The sequence below is a fragment of the Poecilia reticulata genome, linkage group LG19 (genome assembly GCF_000633615.1).
Source record: "Poecilia reticulata strain Guanapo linkage group LG19, Guppy_female_1.0+MT, whole genome shotgun sequence".
Lineage (NCBI taxonomy): Eukaryota > Metazoa > Chordata > Actinopteri > Cyprinodontiformes > Poeciliidae > Poecilia > Poecilia reticulata.
The window spans coordinates 20348697-20360700 of NC_024349.1; the positions used below are offsets into that span (position 1 = coordinate 20348697).

Here is a 12004-nt window from a genome sequence, read left to right on the forward strand (position 1 = left end):
GTGCCAGTTAGTCTCCGTTGCTTTTACTGTAAGACGTCAGTTACGGTCAGGCGCTCGCTTTGAGAGTCGCCAAGTTTGAGAAAAATGTAACTTTCGCTCCTGGTGTGATTGGACAGTCAATACATTGCTGTTSAGGATCTTTTGGAAGAACCATTATTTTGTTGTAAGATTTAGACGTTGAGATACCTGCCGGGGGAGAAAAAAAAAAAACTCCTGATAGCTGGAAGGGGCTTTTGGCTGCGGCAGAAGTCAACGGCTGTTCTCCAGAGATCTCTCACTCCATCCCACTGCAGAGATTGCCCGAGGCCAACTTAAAAGAAAAGACAAATAATTGGATTAATGGGTTGGAGGTGAGTGRCAGATTACACGTGCTGACCCCTGGTGGTTTGGAGGAGTCCCAGAGGGATTTGGGTGCAGCTGGAGGGTGTTGTGCTGCGAGAGGAAATTTTTTCTGTCCAAACGATGGGAGCTGCAGAGGATTCTGACAGCTGTCCAAAAACTCAGTCTGATACAGCGCCTCACACACGCTGACTCACACACACACACACACACACACACACACCACCACCCACTCATGCTTCTGAGTCCTGCAGCCAATGTTTTTCCCATCCCAAAGCATCGTAATGCACATATGAGCACTGGTGAAAACAAAATGATGCATTCACACCATGCATGATTAAGAGATCAGAATCAAGATGTATTGCCCAAAAGAAAAACATTGAATGCCTGGATTTCACAAAATAYSTTGTTCACCAAATATTATTACCTTCCTAGAATAATGGCCWAAGTCATTTTTTGCAACAAAAAAGAAGAAAAATCTCTTGACCAAAAAAAGACCTAGGCCATTATTTTAGGAAGGTGACAAATTGTTTTTGACTGAACTYCTGCAGTAATGTTGAGAATTATATTAGAACTAGAATAAGACTACTGAAAGATTTTGTGAAATGTTACAAAAAGTGAAAGTAAACCACAAACTATTGATTTTTGTTTGGTAAATTTTGAAAGCATTGGCAAATTCAATTTTGCATGTAGTACTCCCTTGTGTTGGTATTTAACGCATAAATATTCTTAAGACACGCTCAGACATGAAGAAAAACAGTCAGCCAGAGGCTGCATGTGGTCTGATGGGTTTAGATTTGGTTGAAGCCGAACTGCCGAAATCATTTCTCGCTGTCGTAGCTGCGTGACAAAAAAACCGCGTCATTTTGTTGTCGGCCTCATGTCGTCCACCCCTTCCGGTCACAACGCCTTAGGCAAACGTTTCACCATCCAAAACTATTGTGTGATTGGTCTGAATGTCTGCGCAAGGTAGGACGGATCGTCGGGAAGCACAGACAGTTAATCGTTCAAGTTACCTTTGTGATATTACGTTTCCATCAGTCGTCGCAAATAAAAGCACTTAGGCCAGTCAAACTTTTGAACATTTTTGTCTGAAATGTTTGTTTTTTTGCATTGTAATTCCGTCCCACCGGCAGAATCTCAAACTAAACCTTAATGCCGTTTAATTAGTGCTCAAGTTTCCAGCAGTCCACCACGGTGACCCCATCACGGCAGGCTGTCCATTTTGTCATCCGRGGCTTCAGACTACGACRAGTTACTGGGAGCAATCTAGTGGAGTGTGAACAYGGAGCAAGAGATAGTCTGTCCAATTAGCATTGTGACAGTGAAGACAGTTTGGATAAAACGGGTTTTTGAAGTGCAACACCAGCAGCCTGCCACTCACCCGACTGCAGACGCCACGCGAAAGGCGAGGCGAGGAGAAATTAGCTCTGAAACACGAGCTGAAGGCGCGATGAGCWGYGAGGAGCRTGTACCCACCGAACCCCCCACGGAATACCCCCGCTCAGGTCTCGGTGACAAGACTGGGGTGTGATGAAAGAGTCAAACTGCAGCGTATGTTGTGAAGGGTTCAAACCAACTGCAACGCTTGTCAACATGTCAGTGTCCAGGGTCATAAATATTTCACAACGCTACATTATTACAAGCCAAGAGATGTGCGGCTGGGGTTGTTTTCACATAGCGAGTCTCGGCGTTTGAAAGCCTGCAAAAACACGGAGGTCACGTACTTACTGGGTAGCATTTTCACATTTTTTTGGATGGGGTTGTGAGGGGAGCTCCAGCCTTACTAATTCTGATTTATTTTATCTGACTCTGGAGGTGTGCTGTGTATGTTCAGCTAACATGGCTAAGCAATCCTGACCAGAACTTTCTAACCCAATAAACAAACGATATGCTTAAGTTGACCCAGTAAGGAAAGCAACCAAATAAGCAATGGCAGTCATGTGAATGTGACATGACAAATTGTCATAAAAAAAAAAAAAAGCACAAGATGATTTATCAAACTATTTCGTCTTACTAAAACTTGCTGCTGGAGGCGTTTTCTGGGACGTGTAAGCAGGCTTCAGTCTCATTCTGTCATAAGCGACTCCGTTTTAAACKCTTTTGTGCACAGAAACAATAACGTCCGCATGACTGTGCTGTTGATTTTCCTCCAGGTTCTAAAATGCGGCGAGAAAAAAAAAAAGGGATTTAAATATTGCATCGAGTGGTTAAAATTAACCTACACAAATTAAGATTATATTAATGCTATTTGATCAAAAGATGAGCTGTGTGAGACAAAAAAGAGTGAAATAGTTTGAATATGGAACGTATTTCGACTGGTGAATCATTGTTTTAAATAAAAAAAATAAAAAAAAACTCAGGCAAATCATATTTGTGTAACCTATGATTTTAAAGTTCAAACACACAACCAGAGCGCAGTGGGTTCTGTTGAGACATGGTTGTTTTTTATGTCTTTTTTTCTTTTCCCTCATGTCCTCCTCTGCAGATGATGCATATCTTCTGACCGGCCTCAACATAGAAGAGATCTACCCAGAAACGAATAGTTTTATCACCTATGAAGGATCGATGACTATCCCTCCATGCTTTGAAACGGCCACATGGATCCTGATGAACAAGCCAGTGTACCTCACACGCATGCAGGTGAGCCACAGCCGCCGTACCAGGCTGCAGGACAATCTCACCTTACTAAAGGATGCATCCAATACTCGCCTCTTCCCCGGAAAATAATGCCGTAAAGAGTTCGGTAACGCTTCCGTAAGCCTCTCACTCCGTCTCTGTGCCTTCCTCTGTCTTTCCACCTAGATGCACTCCTTGCGGCTGCTGAGCCAGAACCAGCCGTCTCAGATCTTTCTGAGCATGAGCGACAACGTTCGCCCCGTGCAGCCGCTGAACAACCGCTGCATCCGCACCAACATCAACTTCAGCATGCAGGGCAAGGACTGCCCTAACAACAGGGCTCAGAAGCTTCAGTACCGGGGTACAAACGCCACTTTTACTGGCTTTTGCTGCTACCTTTTTCTGGGAATAGTTGTTTTATTAGGACATGTCGACTAGTTTAAACAGGTTACTTATTTTAACACTAAGTAATGTATATATATATATATATATATATAAGAAAAAAATGTCATCTACTTTGGGTCAAACCAGTGATGTCCGGTGATTGAAGGAATGTGCGAAACTAAACTTACAGCAAACATCCTGCTGAAACTCAATATGTCCAAAAAGGCCATCAAATTCAGATGTTTTTTTCAGATTACTTCTTCTAGTTTTGCAGAGTCGGTTTTATACTGTGTTTCATTGGTCAAACACCAGCTGCTCGCATAGTTTGGTTGTATTTTGCCCCATTCCTCCTGACAGAGTTGATGTAAACGACTCGTTTGTAGGGCCCTTTTCTTCCAAACACCTTTTCACCACCGCTGACCTTTTCATGAGATTGACATCAGGACCTTAATATAACTACTCTAAAATGTTGACTTTGATGTCCTTAAGAAGCCACTTTGCAGCTAAATTGGCTACATGCTGTTTCCTATATGGAAGACCATGTTTTGCCCAAACCGTCTCCAAGCTCAGGTCTTGATAAATGAATGTGATGTTCTTTCCTCGTGATGCCTTCTATATTGTTACTACATACTCCATATTTGAGTGTTGGGATGATGTTCCAAGGCTTGTAGCTTCTGCTTATTCTTCCAAACGTAACTATGGTGATCAAGACCAAACACTTAGATTTGTTTCATTAGACTAGAGGACCAAAAATGAAGGTCTTTCTCCTGGAATTAATTTTGAAATGTTAAACTTACTTCATAAGTTGCTTTGTAGTCTTCTACTCTGAGTGGAGTTTCTCTTTGGCTGATTTAGCAAATCTCTCAATGATTTTTATTTTTTTTTAATCAGAACATTTGGTTATGACTCAATTGTAGCTTAAAACAATCTTGTCACTGCTCCTTATGACTCTGGACTCTGTAGTTCAGATTCCAATCTCCTCTTCACTGTTTCTGGCCAAATATGAAGTTGCTGAATTGTCACTCCTGGAGCGTAAAATGTGTTTAAGGTGAGCGGCAGCCTCGGCGCCTTCTGCTCATTGTGGGGTTTACTGTACCGTGGCTCACCCAAAGCATGACCATTTTTCTCTGTATCTCGTTCCCTCATTTTTCCTCTGTTCTGCACTGTTCACTCCAAAAAAAAAAAAAAAAAAAACTCTCCTTCTGAGCAATAGTTTGTGAGGGAGAAAGCCTGCACCGAGAACGATGCCGTACAGGCAACGCAGCTAATGCATTGCTAAGCTAACTGTTTTTCCAAGTGGAAAATGTTCAGGCTAAAATTGAGGACTGAAGTCTTTCATTTTAGCTTGAATACGTGAACACGTCTTGGTAAGTTGAGGAGAATACAAGGCAGGGAACAACGAGACCCACACCTCCGTCTGAGGAATGAACAGATCAGAATGTTTCTGGACTGCTACTGACAATACATAGGGTTTCTGTTAAATCTGGAAAAGTTTGAAATTTGATTTAATAATTTTTCTGGACAGAATAAAAAAAGAAAATAGGAATATCAGGGGAAAGAAATAGTTGTTTGTTGTTTCCTCTCTTTCTGTGATTGCTCTTTTCYTTTCTTCTTTTATCCCTCGCTATTTTATGTCCTTATTTATTTTTTCTTAACTCTATTGTTTCCTTCCTCCTTCCGTTCCTCCCGTCCATTTTACGTACGCCTCTCCGGGAAAATGGAGCGGACACGTTCCAGACACGGTTCAAAAGACCGATGTGCTTTGATCAGAATGTTAGCGGGGAAAACAAGCTAAAACACTGCCGCTTGGCTAAATCTGTTCCAGATGTAAAACAAAACCATAAAGACGATGAAAGAATCGGAAAAACTATCGTTAGAACGGATCAAAGACGAGCCAAAATGGCAAAGACTAAGCCAATGATCCACACACAAAGGTGATCAAAGCAGCTCCACTGCTACCTGTGGGCACTGTAACAATTCACACACCTAATGTCAAGAAGAAGCTTTTGCAACGCCTCATGTTGAATAAAGCATGTTTGTGGTGGCTCAGGTATGGTGCGATGGCTTCTTTTCTCAAATGTGGAGCTTGTTTTTACACCAGGTTACCTGAAAAGGTCAAGTTGCCTTATGCTGAAGTGGAAATACTCATGAACAAGCTCAGAACTTTAAACACGCCAATAATGGTGCAACAGCTTGGTTGGAGGCCAGCAAGATTGCAAACGAATAAACCAACAGAAAACGGGTGGGATGACAAAATATGATGGGAAAAACCAAGAAATTCAGAGGAATTGTTGAATGTCAGGAAGTTGGTGCCAGAAAGATATGAATCAGCTTTTAATACTAGTGGGAATATCATAAAATATCTAAGCGATTCCCAAGTACCTTACTGCTTAAAGCATTTTTCACTTCATACAGTATATGTTGATTTTTCTACAGAAAAATATTAACACTATACAGGCTTTCTGAACATTTTCTCATACCTTTATCCTTTCGCTCCTAGACAACCAATAAAGACAAAACTTCTCTTTATGTCATGATGTGGAGTAGATTAAAAACTGTTCTTGGGATTTCGAGCATCAGTTGCTTTTTTTAACTCGCTAATATCCGCTGCACACTTCACATGGTACTAATTTCAATAAAGCATCCAAGTTGGCCCGTGTTTATTGACTCACATCTGTATTGTGAGCAAAGAGAGAAACCTGATGGCACAAAAAGGGCAAAATGTAGTTAGTGAAGAGTTCTTTTAGGTGTATTTTAAGCATCTGATTATGTTGCAAAAACCCGTTGCCTTATGTGCCAGTTCCCGTTTTAATAAGCTCTGTGTTTTCCACACCGCCGTTACATTTCCACAAAGGCTGGCACTTGAAAAATAACAGTCCCCTCCTTAACTCCACCTCCAGCCCAGCAGTCAACACACATGCACACACACACACACGCACACACACACACACACATATTTACATTCACTCCACTCACTCGGGCAACATCCCTCTGAAACAGAGCGCCGTGGCTAAAGATGAAATATGGCCGCCGCACAGAGGAGGAGGAGGAGGTTGAGGGAGGCGAATAACGCAGCAAAACAGCTGAGCTGTGGAGCGTGGTGCCATACTTTTACAGCAATTTTTTTTCTGTCTACATACAAATCATTATTCTTGCTGCTTTTTTTTTGTTTTTTTCTCCCCCCTCTCTTGCAGTGAACGAGTGGTTGCTAAAGTAGGCGCCTCYCCTCTCTCCGCCCTTCCTACGGATGAGCGAGGACAAGAAACGAATGTCGGAGACGGAGAGCGGGAACGAGGCAGGCGGAGCGGGACGTTGGAATGTGGAATCGGTCTAAAGGCTTCATCTCATCTGAGAATCTTTCATGACGTTGTACAAAGAAAGAAACTGATCACTTTTCTTTTTTTCCTTCAGCGAGAGAACTTGCGAACGAAAAGACTCTTTTCTTTTCATACATTGAGAACTGTTATAGCCCTCAATCCAACACATCCTTTCTCCCCTCCTTACACTGTATGACTGCATCTATATAAACATTTTGATACAGATGATTTTTTTTTCTGTTTTGGGAGGAGCAATCAAAATAGTAGACACTTAAAGTTAAAAAAAAAAAAAAAACTAAAATGATTTGATAGCCTCCCAGCCAACAGGACAACCTCGGGACATTAAAGCCTTTGTACATAAAAAAAAAAAAAGATGCTGCCATCAGTGGTACCATCGAATGACAAACCCACCGGTCAACGCTAAGCAGTCAACGGGACTCGCACGAACATTTCATCACGGTCACCCGTACGGGGCATGTAATCAGCAGAAAGCAACAAAGACGACACAGCCTTACTTAAGTCATTTTTTATTTTACTTTTTTTCCCAAAACTGAGTCATGCTACAGGAAACGAGCAATCCGGCGCAGAGCGTCCCCGGGCCTCGTGTTGTACATATTACTACTATTATCGATACAGGAGAAAAACGACAATGTAAAGAAAAAGTGACAAATTAAAGAATGAAATCCAAAAAAGAAAAAAAAAGATATATAAAGAAGTTTTGAAGTGGAAAAAAAAAGATACAAAAGTTAAGAATTTTAAACAGCTTGGCACACTTTGAATTCTTGAGCGGTTCTCGGTGTGAGCTGATGCCTTTTTTTTTTTCTGTTGTTTACAATGGTCATACACTGTGTTTGAATAATGTTATCGGCCCAATAAATGTGTCTAAAAAGTTCTGGAGAACGCTTCAGTCTGTTTAAAAAAACAAACCCTGATGTCCTTCTATCTGTTCCCGTCTTTGTGCTGCTCAAAACACACAAAMAACTTAAGACAAATCTGCATTAAATATCGGGAAAACTTCACACATATACAAGTAATYTCTTTTTTTCCTTTTTTTTCACTGTAAAAGGGATTTGTTTGCACCTGAGCAAAACTGTAATGTTTGTTTTGACATGTTCAAGACGTAACCTTCAAACCCCCCTCTGATATATGGCAGAACTCCAGGTGGATTCGTCTTTTTCAGAGTCATGCTGAACRCMTCATTATGATATGTTAGCGTTTCTACAGACTTATTTAGCACGCTGGCAGTTTATTTAAAACTCCCCACGTTCAGAAAAGAGGAATAATTGATTTCAAATTCCCTTGAGGCCTCTTTAAATCCCTGAGCTCTTTGGATCCCCACACGATGTTTACTCTCAATTTAAAACTCCGGGGGGACTGTAAGGTTTTAACAAAGTAAGCTTCCATCAAAAGTCTGAGAAACAGACGTTGTAATCACATGCAGCTCATRTGATATCCCTGTGTGGGTACGAATACCAAAATGCATTTTTTTWATTACATTTTAAAGACTTAAAAAAGGGGTATTGCGTCTTTATTRGTTGTGCACATTGCATCAGTTTTATGTCATTATTAAGATGCGTCCTACACATCCGTATGTTGAAATGTGTTCGGGAAACGGACAGGCTGTCACAGGATGTTAGCATTGTTTGACATAAACGTGTATTAAATGTGTTCGTATGTCAATATTCCGCCTTCGGAGACCCGACTGTGCGTCTGGAGCGACACCTCAGGGTTGTTCCTGAAAGTGCGGATGCGATATTACAGTCTGGCTTTTTTTTTTTTCACTCCTCCTTCCTTCTTTTTAACTGTCACATGCACAGCTAGAGCTTATTAGATGCGTACAGATGAGGTTCTGTCGGAGTTRCAGTGACATGTCGGAGTCTTTCAGATCACATCGGCGAGCATCAGGGGGTTAGGAGGAGGAAAGAGTCTCCACAAATGATACAGGCCTGGTCAGTGGCAACAGTCGTCAGGGAGGAAGATGGAGATAACTTTTTTTTTTTTTGTCTGAAGATATACAATGACACGATGTGGACAGTGGATCGCAGTGGCTCCATCAGCTGTTCAGAAACCTTAATTTTCTCAATATTTTTGCTCCAATGTCTTAAAACTGCTCTGCTGTTATGGGAAATTTCACACATACTGGCCTGTAACAACGACAACTGGAGAAAAGCTCCACACACAGAGGAAACATTCTGCAGAGAGATCTGGCTGTGGGAGTAAAACCTCAGACCTTTTTGCTGTGGAAAAATGACAAAAAGAATCGACACCACCTTCCAGTTCTGTACTGTAAACAATGCAATTGAAAATGACTAAAGGGACTGCTACATTTCTATAGATATAGATATAACAGCTGCTTTACCGAGTTTGGTTGCACTTTACTTGAAGGGGTGAGCATAAGACTGATATGACCGTCATAAACTTGAAATAACAAATAGGAACATGAAGGAGTCTTTATGAATGTATGACTGTTGTCAAGAAGTGTCATTCATTAAATAATGACACTTTTAATGTAAAGTTGAACTAAAAGTTAAAAGTGTCAACTTTGCATTATTTGGTAAATAATGACACTTAAAGCAAAGTTGCATTAAAACTTGCATAAAAATTCCATTAAATGTTTCAACATTAAACATGTMATTATTGACCAAATAATGACATGTTTAATGCCAAGTAGTACTCAGAATTGTATTAAAAGTCCAATAAATGTCATCTTTGCATTGTCATTATTTACCGAATCACACTTCATGACATCAGTCATAAACAATCATAAAGACTCCTTCATGTTCATTACAGATGTTATATCACGTTTATGACAGCGTCATGTCAGTCTTATGAACACCCCTTCAAATAAAGTGTTACTTTAAAATGATGACGTCTCATCTAAAAATGAAGCTTATGTGAGTTAGATGAACTGCAAAGCATTAATTCACACAAACATTATTTATTCAAGATTGTTCAAAATGCAGCACAGTGCTTCCTATGATGATGTTGATCATAAAATGTCTTTAAAGAAGACTGAGTTCATGTTGTGTCTCCATAATCGTGAAGGAAATTTACATGAGTCTGTTTTTGATGATCAAACCACTGTGGTTTGATTATCTCCAGATTATTTGCAATTGTTTTAAAAATTGTTGCTAGGCTAAGTACAAGAAACAACCACTATCCAAAGATTACTAATATGTACATTCCTTTCAATTTTATTTATTTTTTTGTCAACACACAGCTGACTGTTCAAGCTTGTGTCACTGATACTTTCGAAGGATGCTGCAGCACCTGGCACGATTCTTTCAATCTGAAGGCCGACGTCAGAATTGACAAATTTGGAGAACGTTCATCAATACTGGCGTTAAAACCCAGAGTGCTCTTGTACAAACAGTACTGACGGTTCAATCATAAACAGCTTGTTTGTACTTTTGACAGTGTTTATCTTATTAAATTCCATTTTTTTAATTTCACCACTTATTTTCCATTATGAGATTATTATGAAATGCTGTGTGTGCTGCCACAGATTACACAAGAATACAAAAAGTCACGTTCGCGTTCATTGGTATTATGGATAAATTCTCTACTGATTTCCACTGATTTCTTCTGATGAAGAAATCGTACAGTTTTGTCATTTAACAGAGCAAGGATTGTAGCACCAGGACAGAAATCTGTCCAAGCTTTAGATGTTTGTTTTTTTAGTAAATTCTTTCATTTTGCACCTGGCATTAAATGTCCTCCACAGCCTCCCCTGTTACCAGTAAGTAGTTTCTTGCTGAAGGCAAATYTCTGAAACTTTTCTGAAAAATCTGGAAAATGGGCAACATACTTATTGTAATATTTAATAAGAGTAGATCTTCAAAGGTCAAACAGTTTGGCTTTTCAAGGCGATGTTAACTGAACAACATTACAAATCCTACAGTTACATTTAAGGTACAATATTTGACTGCTATTCTATTCCGGGTGCCTGCAGGGGAGGATTGTGCTTAATTCAATTTAGTTTAAAATTACTTTGCCAAAATCCCAAAGGGAAACAAAATTACTCGAGCTGACCAAGTTTCTCTCCAGAGACATCGTCTTGGCTGTGGTTAGGAAGATTCCTTCGCTGCAGTGTTGTGTTGAAGAAAATCTAAGAAGTCTGTCTGAAAATGCTATAGCAAAAAAAATGCAACATTAAGATGAGGGTTTTTTTATCATGTTCTTCCTTTTTTGCACAGTCATCTCCAGATGCTCCAGATGATAAATCAACCATCTTTACCAGGGCATTAAGCCTTTCCAAATCATTGATTTTGAAGTCGCAACCCTAACAAATGATGACAATGGAGATCGAATCTTCCAAAACTGACTTCTAGAAAATCTGCAGCATTTTTGTGCAAACACTGAATCCTCTAGGCTTCCGCAGAAACTGCAGTCCTTCTCTTGTTTCAGTGAACACCAAGCTACTTACAGCGCTCTACTTCTTCGCTTGCCGAAATAGTCTTTGGTATGTGTCTGTTTTTCCTGAAGTCGACAATCGCCTCCTCTGTCCTGTTCATATTGTTTTGTCACCAAGTGGTCCACCAACTCTCCGGACTCGGCCTCTTTCGTATCTCTTACAAGCCCAACAACTGCAGAATCATACAAGACTATCTTAAGGTGACTCTAACTTGTGCTGGGAGTCTGAGGTGTACTGTAAAAATATTACGGTTAGAGTACAGGAAGTTGTGGTGACTGAAGACGATGGCTGAGCAGCTGTATAAATCCTGAAGTTGAACCATTTTTTTTGTGTGTGTGACAGGAAACCCTTTAGTCGAGGGAAAGCCGGGAATCTCTTGAACTACTGGTTGGAAAAGGAGGATGCTGAGCTTGTTGCTAAGTTCATCCTATTGAAAACTGCCTCCAGTTCATTGGCTCTGTCCAGACTTAACATGCTTCTGATTGCCTTTTTCTGCTGAAAGTTTGTGAACCTCTTCATTGCTGATTACAAACCTCTTAACTTTGTCACGCTACAGCTTGCTCTCCAGTCTCCACCTCCTTGCTGCCTCTAATCCTCACTTTAAGCTGCTTTTGTATACAACTCAATAACTCCTGTCCTCCTTCCTGAGGGCGCTTCTTTCCCTCGCTTAGCAGTTCTTTCAAGTCGCTGGTGATCAAGCGTTCGTCAACAAGGAAGCAGCTAACTCCTCTGCTGGGGATAGTGTTATCTGCACGGAGTCGTGGGGTTGATCCCGTTTCCATGGCTCTCGGAGAGTTTTATCCCATTCTATTACAATTGTTAAAAGTTCTTTTTAAGTGAGGTTGCTTCCACAGAAACAAGGCATCGAGGAGAGAGAGAAAATATTGTGATCTGCTCTACAGAGGAAGTGATAACTCCATGATGCAACACC

At 40.6% G+C, this 12004-nt stretch overlaps 1 protein-coding gene across 1 annotated transcript in view; it reads left to right on the forward strand.

Annotated features, from left to right (window-relative positions):
* The window catches only part of ca10a (carbonic anhydrase Xa), a 278682-nt gene extending 271131 nt beyond the window's left edge, over positions 1 to 7551 (forward strand). Inside the window, exons 7-9 of the mRNA XM_008437703.2 lie at positions 2828 to 2982; positions 3145 to 3319; positions 6537 to 7551. Of these exons, the coding sequence (XP_008435925.1) occupies positions 2828 to 2982; positions 3145 to 3319; positions 6537 to 6559 (353 nt within the window). The 3' untranslated portion in view covers positions 6560 to 7551. The remainder of the gene's footprint in view (positions 1 to 2827; positions 2983 to 3144; positions 3320 to 6536) is intronic.
* The last annotated feature ends 4453 nt before the right edge of the window (positions 7552 to 12004 follow it).